Genomic DNA, 15,457 nt, shown 5'->3' on the forward strand with positions numbered 1-15,457 from the left:
AGCTTGACTCTGAGTGGAATGCCGTTGTCGGTGTGGGAGAGCATCTCTCACCATCAGGAGATGCTCCTGCCCGTGGTAGAGCTGTCCATTAAGGGTTTCATTGCATTAAAGACAGTTACGAAAATGAAAAAAAATGGGCTAAAAGGGCTTTCTCTTCACTGCCTTGAGCAAGATGGAGCTTTAAAAGGGCTTTCTCAAAGACAGTGGCTCAGAGGGATTCATGAGGCCTGGTGGTTAAGGCATTGGCCTAGAATGGAATCCAAGTCAATTAGTAGTTTGATGCACTTAGCAGCCTTGGGCAGCAGCCTGTCCTACTCAGCCACAGGCCCTGGGGACCGTGTAGCAACTTTTCTCTGCCTCGGAAAGGTGTGGGGACTTATATACGAGCTCTCAAGCCCTTGGCCCACACCACCATCAGCTCCACTTGAATGCCCTCAGAGGTGGGGGGAAATGGGCCAGCTGGTCTATCCAGCCCCACTAGGAAGCAGAGAGAAAAGACAGGACAACTTCATTCAAATGTATGTTTCTGGGCTGTGAGGGAAAAGCCTGAAGGACAAGAAATAAAGAACCATTTTCAAACTTCACGATTGCTGCAAAGGGCTGCGCTATGAGGGCTTACACACAGACACACACACACACACACACACACACAGAGCCATACACACACACAGCCATACACACACACAGCCATACACACAACCACAGACACACACACACACACAACCACAGACACACAGGCACACACATATACACACACAGAGAAACTGCACATATACACAGCCACCACACACAGCCACACACACACAGCCATATACACACACAACCACACACACACACACACACAGCCATACACACACACACATATACACAGCCATATACACACACAACCACAGACACACAGACACACACATATGCACACACACAGCACACATACACAGCCACACATGCAGCCACACATGCAGCCACACACACACAGCCACACACACATATAGCCACACACATACACAGCCACACACACACACACACACAGACACATACACATACAGCCACACACACACAACCACACACACATATAGCCACACACATACACAGCCACACACACACACACACACACAGACACATACACATACAGCCATACACACACAGACACACACAGCACACATCCATACACACAGACACACACACATATACACACACAGACACACACACGCACTTGCACCCAAGCCTGAAACCTACTGACTGTAGAACCAGTCTGAAAATTCAGAAACCGTTGCACTGAGTGACTAAGAGGTGAGAGGTTATTAAAGAACCAATTACTGGGATTGCCTCAAGCTTTTCCTTCCATAAACTTTACAGCTATTTGTTTCAAACAATGAGTTGATCTGAGAAAAACCTCCCAACCACAAATCCAGGGCTGCCCGTGTCAAGACAGAGCTATACAGTTACTAAGAAAACTCACTTAGAACCCATCTGAACTCTGTATACATTCCATCAAACAGATGTGTGTTTGCACAGCGAAAATGCCGCACAGATGTTAAAAGGTAAATATTTTTCTAAGCTCTAGCCGATGGGCGGATTAGACACCTACATCTATCAGGGCATGTATTTTTCTTGGATATAACTGTAAACCAGCCCTGTTTCCATCCTAAATGGGCAGCTTTCGCATGGCCTCCGTGGCGCTCTGGGAATGGAAGGATCCCATCTGCACTAATGGTCCTCTCTAGCTCATGGGCCCTAGAGAGAGGCCCTTTCCCCTGGCCTCATCACTGGCAGTTAAGACAGATTTCTGCAAGATTTCACCAGCCCTTTTTGCAGTCTGGCTGGGCTTGGATAACAGGGAAAATGCCAGCCAGCACGCTGCTTCTGGAAAAAGGCACAGTGTGGCTATGGCTGGGAGCTGCCCTGTCATCACTTGGGCTCCCCTCTCAAGAAAAGCCACAGCCAAGCCTCAGGGACTAGGAGCACACTTGGCTTCTCTGGTCACATCCAGGCACCCAGGGAGCCTCGGGTGTCATGTTCCCCTGTGCCATCTTATTCTGCCCCCCGTGATATGTGGGACCACAACAGCCACCCAGATGTTGACCAATAACAGTTAGGACAGCAAAATGAGCAGGGTCAGGGAACAGTGAGGAAGCCCAGGCTTAGCCATTTCCTCTGCTATTAAAGTGGGAACAGCCTGGTGGGAAATGGAGACCTTGCCTCCTTGGCCTCAATGTGTGTTCACCTTTAGTGGTGAGAGCCCTGCCAGGCTCCCAGCAGACACCTTTGATGATCCCTATCTGTTCATCAGTAAAGGCCTTCTGCTCCCAACAGCCGCTTTTCAACAGTTGAAAACAAACCCAGTGCGCCCATCCCCGAGGGCTTCTGTTGCTTTACATTCTGATTTGAAGAAGATTCTATTGCGTGTTTAATATGTGCTCAGCACATAATAGCCCAGGTGGGGGGAAAGGGGAGGGTCTCACCCTGGGGTTGCTTTGCATCCCATGGAGCAGAAAAAGTAGCCACACGTGAAATGCCAACAAAGTTAAAAGGTGGAATTACATGCCGAGGTGTGGGGCATAGATTATTCATGCAACAGAGGTTCAGAAGCTAACAAATTGAGAAAAACGCCACACAACTAGGGAAGTCCTTTGAAATTATAATATTTTCCTGTTGGAAGTTCTTGCTGTTTTAATCCCATAAACCAGAAAAGAGCAACATCATGGTTGTTATTCATCATTAAAAAAAAAAAAAAAAAAAGGACATTTTGAAGAAAAGACTGCTGGGAACACCCTTTGTGAAGGCCAGGGCAGTGGGTAAATACTCAGTGGCCAGAATTGGTGGTGGCCAAAATGTAAAGGATATGCAAATTACTGATAAGGAAGGTGGGGGAGATGATAAGAAACCTTTCTTTAACAACTCAAAGGAGATTGAGGATTACTGGAGAGAAAAAAAAGGGGGGGGGATCCCATAGGAAGCAGGCTGCCACATCTGGGGACTTTGAAGACAAGCTGGCTCCCTGCTACATGCCACCATCCTGTCCTGTTGACTGTCTACTGTAGGAGAAAACTTGTAGCCGTCCACTATGTCCTTGCATGGTAAACAGTAGACATGTGCTCTGATTTAAATCTATCAGGTGTTTCTCACTGGAAATTCAGCCAGAAGTACAAACGTGTAGAAAGTGCTAATCAGAACTAAAAGACGTTGGCGTCCCCACCTCCTTTTGCTCTAGGGATCAGACGCGCCCAACGTTACTACACGTGAAAGATGCACATACTTCTCTAGATTGTACACTTACTGTTTTTAGGACATGAGACCCCACTGTATCTGCTGCTCCAAAACTTGCTTTATTTTAAGCACATTTGGGGGAGACGAAGGGAGCATGAGACATAAACACAATAGAATACTATTCGACCTTATAAAGGAATGGAATCTATTGGTTTTCAGCGACATGGGTAGAAACTGGAGGACATTATGTTAAGTGCAAGAAGCCAGGAACAGAAAGACAAACACAGAATGCCTGTTGGGCACGTGGGAGCTGAAAATCTGATCTCAGAAGTAGAAAATGATTGTCACTGGAGGCTGGGGAGGAGAGGGAGGGAAAGGGTTGGGTACCTGAACCCTGATGAGTAAGAGGACCAAGTTCTGGTGTTCTCCAGCTCAACAGGGGAGCCACATCCATGGCTAGGTGTGGCTGTTCTGGAACAACTCCAAAAGGAGAGTTGGAAGATTCCAGACCTACACAGCACGTACATGATAAGACTGCGCTCTCGCCATCACACCTTGCGTGTATTAAATTGCCCCACAGTTGCTCCATAAGCTTGTTCAATGGCAAAGAAGACAGTAGCCTCATCTTCCACTGGAGCATGGGTCTGCCCCTCGCTGCCGTCCTGAGGGTCATTCTGGTGACCACCAGGCTCTTACCATCTCAGATAGCCCAGTGACAAGAACCTGTTCCTCCTGAGCTGTTCAAAACTCCACCCAGGACTCTCCTCCCTGGTCCTCCAGCCTCATCCTGTGACTCTAATGTGTCTTTTCCTCTTTTGTCCTCAGAGGCGGAGAGACTTCCTACAGATGGTGCTGGACGCCCGGCACTCCACACACTCTGTGGGCGTGGAAGACTTCGACATGGTCACAGAAGCCCTGTCCTCTGCCAAGTGCACAGTGGACCCTCCCCAAAGAAGCCGCCCTACATCCATGTCTAAGCCTTTAACCACGGATGAAATTGTGGGCCAGGCCTTCCTCTTCCTCATCGCGGGTCATGAGATCATCACTAACACACTTTCCTTCGTCACCTACCTGCTGGCAACCCACCCTGACTGCCAGGAGAGGCTTCTGAAAGAGGTGGACCTCTTCATGGAGAAGCATGTGAGTACAGCGGGGTCCAGGCGTTCGTGTACATCCACAGGGTGGTGGATTCGGTGAACTGTCGCCTTAATGACCTGTTAAAATCACATTCTAAGTCTGTAAGATAAAATAAGGTCACACGCACCTTCGCCATCTCTCTGGGATAGCAAGTAAAATGGGGTGTTCAGAGGAAAGTCAAGCGCCTGTGAGACTGGCTCTGGGGGCCTGCAGAGACCCAGGAAGGAATGGGGGGTCAAAGGGCAGCTATAGGGAAGGAGTCTGATTAAGGCATGCTCTGACTGTGAGCCACTTCCTGAAGAAGACAAGAGAAGGGAGTCAGCAAAGGGAGCCACGTCTGGAGAGGAATGCATCCAGAGGTGGGTGATGAAGCGGGAAGGAGAGAGCAGAGGAGGAGGTAGGATGGGGCTGGGAGCCCCGAGCACAGCCGGAGTCTGGGCATCCTTGGAGATGAGGCCCCTCTGTAGTAGATCGCAGCAACCTTTCCTGGGTGTTGGGTTGGACTGCTTTCTCACCTCCTGGTTTTCTCGGGATGCTGCTGTGTGCGTTGCCTTGAATCACTTTAAAAGTCCGTACTTTTAGCTAAGGAAATCCCCACAATGGAGTCTTGTCCGTTACATCCTGATGTCATTAGTCAACAGTCACAAGTTTGGGATGCACCTCATTCTGCTATTGGAAGTGTTAGGATCCAGAAACTCTTTCCTAGACAAGTCTTCCTTGTCCTACCGGGGAAGTAGAGGTAAACTTAGTCTTTCTTCTCCAAGCCACTTAATAAATCTTTGGAACCTGAATAACTGCTACTAATTGCCCCAGATTTAACTCCGTGTGAGCCTGTGTGGTCAACTTCAAGTTCTTTGATGTTATAACTGGTGAGCCGGGTCTCCCCAACACCCTGCTTATACAGATTGATCTTCGGAGCCTGCTGAGCCAGGTCTCCCCCAGCACCCTGCTTACATGTATTGATCTTTTGAGCCTAAATGCATGAGTTTGTATTTCTCCTTAATACTGTTACATTCAGTCAAAATAATTTTAAATCTTGATTCCACCATCTGTCATATTGGCATTTCCTCCGCTCCTGTCAGCTGAGACTTGCTAACCATGTCTCCCATTTTATCCAAGTCATTGATTAAAATGTTGAACAGGACAGGGCTTCCTCCGGACTGACATTGATCCATTAATCAATATTCTTCAAGCATGGAGTCTAAGCAAGCCATGAATCCAGATAACCCTACCACCTGGCTCCGTCTGCTTTATTGGGAGTTATAGAGTGTTTGGTTCCAGTTGAGTGGCAGGGGAGAAGAGAGGTCAGAGATGATGGGGTACATCACAGTGTGTCTTATGACATATTTAGTACCAGGTAACAAAACTCTGAGTCAAACTGATTTCTAGCAAAAACAAACATTTGTATTTGTGGGTACGTAACCTTGCTCCGTTCAGGAGTGAACGAGACTTCAGGAAAATATTTAGCGAAGCCTCAAAGACACCCTCAGGCCTTGGTTTTTCTGACCTCAGTTTTGGCTGTTTCTTCCTGTTGGCCCCATGTTTGACCATACTGTCCTTGGGAAGTCATAGGAAGCCTGCCAAGAGTGCCTGGGAACCACATATTTCCTCACTCCTCGCCTCCAAAGAGGATCTGTGACTGCAAATTCCCGGTGAAAGTCGTGAAGGTCGCTCCAATCAGGACGCTGAGGTCACTGTCCACCCGTGGGCCAATTATTGTAGTCAGGGCATAGGGAGACAAATATGACTGAGCAAACTGACTCTAACCCCAAGATCAAGTGTGCTGAAGTCCCATGGCTGGGGACTGGGGAAGATACCTTTCTGAGGAAGGTGGCAGAGGGAAGTTCAGTCTGTAGTCTCAAGCCAAAAGTTAAGTTAAAAGAAGTGGACATAGAAGTATCTGAAGGGTGCCCTGCGATGAGGTACATATGAGAGAGACCTGGGGAAGGCGCAAATGCTCCAAGAGGTGGGGTGGTTATCTTCACCTTGAGCGGAATTAAGAGCCAAGAGTCTATTAAGCAATAGCCCTTCCAAATGACACCTTCCAGGGCCACATACGCTGTGCATAATTAGTTCTAGACTGTTGTATTATAGACAGTAGCAAAGCCCTGGGAGCCTGCCAGATTCATCAGCTACAACCTGCATTAGGTCTGGGTAGGAAGCTGTGGACATAACCAGGCTCCCAGGCAAAACTCGGTGACATTGCCCTCACCTCTACCATGACCTAAACTGGCCCTGACCTCAAGAAAGGTGATGCCAATTCACCAGACCCTGGCCTTCTTCAACCTCTGAGCCTAGGATCAGGACTTCTTTCCCTAGAAGGCCACCTCCCATGGGGCTGTGCTCAGTGTCCCCAAACCCTGGGGAGACCCATGGGCACACGAAATGATTGCACCGGGTACAGGTCTTCCATCCTCTGAGAAGATGACGTGAATTGCAGACTCGGGATTCTGACCGTAGAAGTTCTGATTCTGCAAATACAGGCTGGGAGGGGATTGCATCATTGACCGACAGTCCCACAGGTGCGGATGCACTTGGTGTCTGGTTCATTTTGAGACTGCAGCATCAGACATTGGCACCTAGAACCATCTCCCAAGAAAATATGCTCTATACCTATGCAAGTTCTGAGGGTCATTTTCTTCCTCTGGACAATATTTGGGGTCATTTTTGAATGTCTCCAGGTTATTTTTAAACAAACAAACAAAAAAAAAAAACAGTAAGTGAGATAATTGGAGAACACACTGCCCTGTGTAGCCTCGCTCACAGCACCCACTCGGTGAATACTTGTCGGTTTCTTTTTCCTCGTCTTCCTTCCTTCCTTCCTTCTTCCCTTCCTTCCTTCCTTCCTTCCTTCTTTCCTTCCTTCCTTCATTTCTTCCTTCCTTTCTTCCTTCCTTTCTTCCTTTCTTCTTCCTTCCTTTCTTTCTTTCTTTCTTTCTTTCTTTCTTTCTTTCTTTCTTTCTTTCTTTTGTTCTTCTATCCCCAGAACTCTGTTAATATAGGCCATCTGTCAGGACATGAAAATGCAGATTAGCTGTTCACACATTAAATATTTTCCTGAAAATATTCCTGAAAATTTGCATGTAGAGTATGATTTGTTATAACTTTCCTGCTGGTTTCCACTCAACAGATATCTCCTGAGTGCCAGTTAATGCCGACTTCTGTGGCTGCAGGATTTCCCTGTGCACAGGGGGCTCTGGCCTAGCTCTAGAGGGCAGGACCCCTTGGGTGACCTGTCATTCACATGGCTGGATCCTGGCTCTTGTCCCTTCCCCCAGCACCTTCTCTCCTCCATTAATGCCTTTGGGGGATGTAGTGAGAACCACTACCCTCCTCAACGACTGAAAAAAAGAAAAACCCTGTATCATCTGGGACTGCTTCTTGCAATGGTAGAAAATGTCACCCAATGGGCAGTCGAGAAGGTTCAGCTGGTAAAGCTACCTCCTGCCAGTATGATGAACTGGCTCAATCCTCCTCCACCAAGCTATACTATAGAATGAGAAAAGCAGATCTCACACCACCACCCAACAGCCACACTAGCGGTGGCACCTCTACCCCCACCCCCACCGCACACAATAAATAAATATAAACAACAACAATTAAAGCAGGCAGACTCCAGGGCACAGCAAACCCAGAGGCTGGCTCCCGTCGGGAGTGACTGATGCAATGTTCCAACCCTGTGCCCAGCTGCTCTCTCTGTCCCTTGGTTTCGGTCCCTTTGGGCACACTCGTCATTCTCTCTCCCCTTGCTTCAGGATAGCTGTGTCTCCTGGATTTTAAACCGTGCGAATTAAATGAGGTTCAGGAGGAGGTTTTGTTTTTTCCTGTTATTACTTTAAATGTACTCTTCAGTTTTTCCTTACATGTGTGTTGTATGTGCATGCATATGTGTTCACATGCGTGTGAAAGCCCAAGATTGGCCCTGGGAGCCTCCCTCCATCGCTCTCCATCTTATTCAGTGAGGCAGTGTCTCTCAGTTGAACCCAGAGTTTCTGTATGGCTAATCTGTCTAGCCAGTTTGCTCTGAGGATTCCCCATCTCCACCTTCTGAGTGCTGGAATCGTGGGTAAGCTGCTATGCCCATGCAGCCTTCCGTGGGTTCTGGGATCTGGACTTGGATCTTCACACCTCTGCAATGAGCTGCCACACCTTGCTTGTATGTAGAGGTTAGGGAGCCACACTCAGGTCCCTTGCTTGTACCGCAGGTACTTTACTGACATCTCTAGTCTGCTGAGTCTTGATCCAGTGAGCTAGCATTAAATCCCTCTAGCAATGAGCTGCGTCTGCACAGCTCTGACCTCTGTATTAGGAAGACGGGGCAGCAGAAAGCCTAGCATGGAGAAGCATGGCTCTCCTGCTGAAATGCTCACACAGAAGCCCATTGCTTCTCAGGGACAGATCCTTCAACCAACCACTGGCAATGAGAACACGAGGTCCTGATTTGTCTTAGGCACGGGCCACCTGTCCATCTCTGCTTTAAAGAAGGTGGGTCTCACCCCTTCTGCTAACCTTTCGGTGGGTGAAAGGTAGATCCTGGGTGTGGAGCGAATGACTTCTAGGTAGCCAAAAAAAGAAAGAAAGAAAAAGAAAAAGCCCATTCAGCATTGGGCATAGAATCCATTGTCCCCCAAACCCACAAATCCAAAGCTGCAGGATCTCCAGGACACAAAGCAACAATAGGATGTCCAAGAGGTGTCCCACTGAGGGCCCAGTATCAAGGGTGTAGTAGAAGCCAGAGGCCTCGAACCAGACCAATGACTCATTGCAATGAACACTTAAAAGTAAAGATGCATTGACGAAAGGGTGCACTGTGTGACTCACCGGGCCACGCTAAAACTTCCATGCCAAGATTGTTTTATTTGGTTTTTTGTTTGCTTGGTCTTACCTTTAAATTTTGTGGGGTTTTTTGGGCGGGAAGGCAGGCTGCAAGGGCAGAGGGTAGAGGCAAGGGGACAGGGAGATGAGTGGCGTCCCGATGCATGACGTGAAATCCACAAAGAATCAACAAAAAGTTTTGTTTTGGGCTTTTTTTTTTTTTTCCATGGTCCCCAAATAAGAAGTTCCCTCTTTCAGTTTCCTTCCCTCAGAACTTCTCAGAGCAGAGTCACGGAACAAGGACAGTGGGTCCAGCAGTGCCCAGGCCACCCAGCTCCGTCCATTTCTTTTAAATGATGCGGCTGCTCCTCGTGACTTCCTCAGGGGCACCTGATGCTTCCGACTGCTCCCAGTGGAGCCCAGGCTGCCAGTTGCCGTGTGCATCCTTTACCAATATAGAAGAGACTTCTCAGCCATGAAAGTCAAGAGTACAAAGCTTCACTTTTAGCAAAAACAACTTAGCTCATGCGCTGCCCCTCCCCCCCCTCAGCTCCCACTCTCACCCCTTTTGTTGGGGAATCGCCCCCCCCCACCCCGCTTCTGCCTAACAGTGCTCTGTTCCTTGCTCCTGACTCTGACCCATTTGGCCTCAGCTGCCTCTCTCGTTACAGGGACTGGGTTTCTGTTCCAGGGTAAATCACAGTTATAATCTGCCCAATAGCTCGTGTCTCCAGCCTTCTTTCTAGACACACATATTTTCTTCCAAATCATCTGTCTTGAGAATTTTGTTCAGCCTCTCTTCCTTTTGCTTAGAGCCTTCTCTCAGTCTGTTGCTATAATAAAAGACTTGAGAATAGACAAGATAAAAAAGCAAGTAGCAGTACATTTCACTATCACTCTGGAGGCTGGTGTACCAGAGTCTGCTGGCGGGTGGCAAGGGCCTTCTTGTTGCTTCGTGATATAGCAGAGTGTCACATGCTGAGACAGCATGCATGCTAGCTTGGTCTCTGCTTCTTTCCTTTTGTTTTTGTGCATGTACACACACACAGGTGTACACACATGCACATACACACACAAGCACATACATGCGCACATGCGTGAACATGCATGCACATACACGCACAAATGTATACACACATGCACACATACACACATGTACATACACACACACCTATGGAGGCCAAAAGTCAGAGTTGCGTGTCTTCCTCCACTCTCACCTTTATTTTTTTGACATAGAGTCTTTCATTGAACTTAGAGGTCAGTTCAGCTAGACTGTGGCCGGTGAGTCCTGGGGACCCACCTGTCTCTGCCTTCCCACTCCGGGAAGATATGTTTGTGCCACTGACCCCAGCTTTTTACATGCGTGCCAGACATCCACACCAGATCCCCACACTAGCATGACAAGTGCTTTACCAAATGAGCCACGTCCTAGCTCCTCTGCTTCTTTCTTCATAAAACCACTCATACCATCTTAGGCTCACTGCCCTCATGACTTCATTTAATCCTAATTTCTCAAAGGCTCTACCTTCCAATAGCGTTGACGTGAAAAATGAGAGACCAGATCCCAAGGCGTAGATTCTGGGAGCTGAACCACAGTGTTGCCCTTTTCGAATCCCTGGGCCTTGTGGGGAACTTGTCTTCCCCCACCCGTGTTGTCTGGGTCAGTCTGAAGAGGGGGTACACTCATTCACTAGTAGCAGAGGACCAGGGGAAGGCTTCTCCCATCTGCACAACTTTGGAGACCGCAGAAAGCACTTCAGGATTCTAATCAGGCCTTGGCCATGAGGCTGAGCCATTGTTCACGCCAATGCGTAATTTTTAAAGGATGAGAGAGAAAATACAACTCGTTCCTTTTCGATTGTTTTGTTATAGCTTTAGCACTTCATGTTGAGATTATTGACTTTGGATCTGGCTAAACCGTTCTCCTTCCTCCTCTTCGGTGCTGGACTATGCCAGCCAAAATTTATGAGCCGTTTTCCTTCTGCTTAATTGTTGATATAAATCTGCTCTGCAGAACCCAGTTATAAATTTATCACAAACTGAATGACACTGATATACAGCCCCTGTTCAGGGTAGTCTGAACACAGCCATGACTTAGAAGGACGATCAACTCCCTGGAACTCTCCAGCAGTTACTTTGTCACATTATAAAGATCTAATTAAAACACATCTTCCTCTTCCTATTTCTCTTAAGGATCAAAGAACAGCCCACGCTGGTTTTTTCAGCTGATTAGCTCACGCTGCTTAATGTGAGCAAAGTTGGGGGTTTGCTCCTTGAAGCAGCCAGAGGATCTCAAAGAGCCAAACATACCCCTATGGTTACAAAAATAAAATAGCTGTTAGTCACCAACAGCTATTTCATAAATGCACGTGTCCTTTTGTCACAGGGGGGAGCCCTGGGTTGAAAACTATTTAGACAGACTAACATAAATTTGCCCTCACTTTGGAGGAAAAAGGGTCTCCCAGCTAGAATTGTATCCAGGGTCACGCAGGAAGAAAGATGGAGCTGAAACTGGGCGTGTGGCTCTCGGTCAGCGGGGGTTCCTCCCCTTGCCCAAGTCTGCTGGAACGCTGAAAGAGTTTGGGCGCTCACTGCCAGCTCCATAGCAAGCCACACAGTCCCCACGGCTCCTGAGAATTCCCTGCTTCTCTTCGGATCTCTCAATAGTGCATCTGAACATAAAGCAGCCATGTAGAAGAGAAGAAATAAGAACACCTTAATATCCAAGCATAAAGGCAAGAACCAAGGTGGGGGCAGTGTGAAGCAGGCTCAGGCCATAGCACTAGCCAGAGCTAATGTGTCTCTGGGGAGATGGCTCAGTTAGAAAAATGCCTGTCAAGTCAGCATGAGGGCCTGAGTGTGGATCCCCAGCGCCCATGCAAAACCGCAGGTAGGGTAGCGTATGTCTATAATCCTAGCACTGGGGAGGCATAGACAGGAGACTCTGTGGACCCATTGGCTGGCTAGTCTTGCCCAGTTAGCTCAAGGTTTATTAGAGACCCTGTCTCAAAAAATAAGATAGAGCTGGTGTGGCAGCACACACCTTGAATCCAGTACTCAGGAGGCAGAGACAGGCAGATCTCTGTGAGTTTGAGACCAGAATGGTCTACACGATGTGTTCCAGAATAGTCAAGAAAGAAAATAAAATAGAAAGCAACCGGCTGGCACAAATGTCAATCTCTGGCTTCTAAGCACACACACACACACACACACACACACACACACACACACACACATCCCAATAAGCACACAAATTTAACATGCATAGGAACTGTGGGGCTAAACTGCAGATTCCTGCTGGACTGAACCGGGTGGGGCTCGAGCATCTGCATGCAGTTTCCAGGGAGCACTCTCGATTCTGAGGTCTGTCGGCAGCTCGCAGGGTAAGAGCCAGGCCCTTCAGCTGCAAATCCTGCTCCTGTCGTGATGGCCTGCAGCCAGAGTGTGTTTATTCCTAATGATAATGAAGGCCTCGAGGATCGACAGTGGCTCGCCTTTTGCGAATACATTTTAATGGTTTCTAGATTATTCCAGCGATGATGCCAGTCACTTTATGGATGGGAGAGAAAGTGTGGAGGGATTCATTCCATTCTAATCCATCTTGGAAATCCGTTAGTCCTAAATGTATCCTACAATCTTCTTGCCTTCTTATGTAGTTCTCTGATGGGAAGGGAGGGCAAGCTTCTGGTTGATTTAAAGCCATGTTCAAAGCAGACAAAACAGCGATCAGGAGGCAGTATGCTTGCATAGACATTCACATTCAACATGCACCCACCAGGTTGTCCCCCCTCAAGCAGGGTGCTCTATCTGGTCCTGAAGCTTGCCCAGGATTTGATGGTTGTACCCAGTAGTCTTGGTCACCTGGTCAGGCCCTGCCCGAAGTGTTGTTGACGAAGGGAAGTTCCCCTATACCATTTCTCTGCAGTCACAAGGAGAAAGGGAGTCTTAGTGAGGGGGTTGCTTAGAAGTGAACCTCAACCTGCCTACTTTCCTGTCCTTCCTGGGAGCTTTGGACCCTAAGACATAGCACCCCAACAATGACTGCTGGCTGGGGAGTCCTCATATGTATGAAGAGGGGTCTCTCTAGGTGTGTGCCTGGGGCTCTAGCTTAGAAATTACGATCTGTGGTCCCTGCCACCCACATGACAGTTTCTAGAGAGAAGACAGACAGCTGACACTTCTGTGTGTGCAATTCATGAGTCCCTAGAGCAGAGTGGCCAGTAGACCAGGATCCAGAGAAACTATTTCCATGGCTTTTACACAAACAGGAGGGAAGGGCAGATGGTACCTCTCAGGGCTCTCTGGGCTGCGAATGGTCACAACCTCTCTCTGTCACTATCCAGTACTTCTAAACCTTAATATTCACTACAGATACCCAGTGCTTACCCTTACAGTGTCCCCTGGGAAATCTGACCAACCCTGACTGTGACCTTCCTCCCAGCGTTCCCAGTCCCTTCCTCCCCCCCTCTCCCACTGCCATCTCCTTTCCCTTCTCCTCTGATGCTCACAGGACTGTCTTCTTTCCTTCCCTCTTCTTCCCCCTATATTCTTGACCTAGCTCTGTTCCCCAGATCCAGAGAGATCCAGAATCCACCCCACCCCCACAGCCTCACTTCATAGCTCACTGCCCACTAGCAGCACCAACCAACAAGAGACCCTGTCACTAGACACTGAGGTAAGGAAGACAGGGGCAGATTAAAGGGCAGGAGGGATTTAGGAGCAGCTTTTCTGAGCTGCCCCACCTCAGCAAGTGTAGCTGTTCTTTCGAAGTTCAGCAATGAAAGCTCCAAGTCCAGCCTCACCCCGCCCCTGCCGTGTCCCCGCAGAACACAGGGAGAAGTGACCTACCTGTAAAGGAACAGCCCTCCCAGGACTGCCCCACACCAATCAGCCTGGATATGTGCCTTTCCCATGACAATTTAGAGTGCTGTATATTCGATATCTGGGGCCCTAGAGGATTCAGGCTTTGCTAAGAATGTAAGATGGTAGGGTCAGTTCACAGCAACCCAGAAAAGCAGGAATTCAAAAGAAATGTGAGCAAGTCAGAGCCACAGGTGGAACTCAGTGTTCTGTGGTCCGCTTGGCCTTGAGTTACACTTGAACCAAGTGGTTCTTAATTATTGTGCACATCAAAAGAATGGATTTTGTTCCCTACAATTAGCTTTGGAAGTAAAAGAACAAACAGAAACTTGGTGTTTTGACTTCCCCAGACATCTTTGGCGAATGCCATTTTACACAGAAGTTTCCAAATAGCTAAGTCTACTGAGAATTTAAAAACCCGTGGTTCTTAAAAGACCTCCTGTTAAGCCACCACCAGATTCAGAATGCCACCGTTTTGTCTCAACATATTATCCACTATTAACCTGCTCTTCTCCAGCAGTGGCACCAGAATCAAGCCCAAGCAGGATGCCAGCCCTATCGGCATAGGAAATCACATCTGCCAGGCCCACTGGTCCAGTCCAGATCCTACAACAGCACCCAGTACACACCAGGCCTGTGAGATGCTGGTGCCCAGAGAAGCCATGCATGGAGGCAGCGCCTTCCTCCTCTAACTAGAGGCAGATCTGAGTGAAGATCTGGGATGGGGTTGGCAGGGACGCACACTGGGTAGAAACCAGTTGGTTACTGCCTCCTGGGAGGACAGAGTTACTCAGATCAGATAAGGGCCCCAACTGAGGGAGAGGATGTAGGCTGAAGAGTCTGCACAGGGTGGTACCCACAGTCAGACAACTATGTTCTCACAAGTTCCTGTGGAGCCTCACACAGACCTATCAGGTGATGGCTAGAACCTTCCAAACAAGGGGAACCTGGGCTGTGGCAGTCAGACACCCAGGAGGACAGGTCTATGACAGCAGCTCGTACGGTCAGGCTTGATGATTTCAGAACAAGGGACTTTCTACTACGGTATGAGGTATGAGTATCCCCGCTAGAAGCTAACACAGTTTTGGCCTGGGGCTCCTCTGGGGCTCAGTCCAGCACTTCAATACCTTAGAATCAAGGAGGGGGGTGTCAGGAGGCGCCACAGAATGAGGGGCCTTTCCAAAGTGTTTGTGTTACAGACTTTCTGGTAAGCCTGTTTCTCTCCAGGGCTGTGAGCAGCGTTATGTTTTGTGTTGTGGTGTTGTCTGCTTGAGATGTTTCATAACTGAACATGGCATGTGTGAAAACGCCAACTAGACGAGCGTGCCCGTCCAGGCCTATGAATATTCCAGATCAGAGGGATGCTCGGCTCTCCAGTGAGTGGCAGTGTGGAAAGTTTATGAAGTTGAGCGTTTAGAAATCTGTCTTTTACGTTTAA

At 48.4% G+C, this 15,457-nt stretch overlaps 1 protein-coding gene across 1 annotated transcript in view; it reads left to right on the top strand.

Moving 5' to 3' along the window:
- The window catches only part of Tbxas1 (thromboxane A synthase 1), a 165,107-nt gene that overhangs the window by 106,466 nt on the left and 43,184 nt on the right, over positions 1-15,457 (top strand). Inside the window, exon 9 of the mRNA XM_087901627.1 lies at positions 4,033-4,347. Within this exon, the coding sequence (XP_087757753.1) occupies positions 4,033-4,347 (315 nt within the window). The remainder of the gene's footprint in view (positions 1-4,032; positions 4,348-15,457) is intronic.

This window comes from Myodes glareolus, chromosome 25 (assembly GCF_982192425.1).
Source record: "Myodes glareolus chromosome 25, mMyoGla1.1, whole genome shotgun sequence".
Classification (NCBI taxonomy): domain Eukaryota; kingdom Metazoa; phylum Chordata; class Mammalia; order Rodentia; family Cricetidae; genus Myodes; species Myodes glareolus.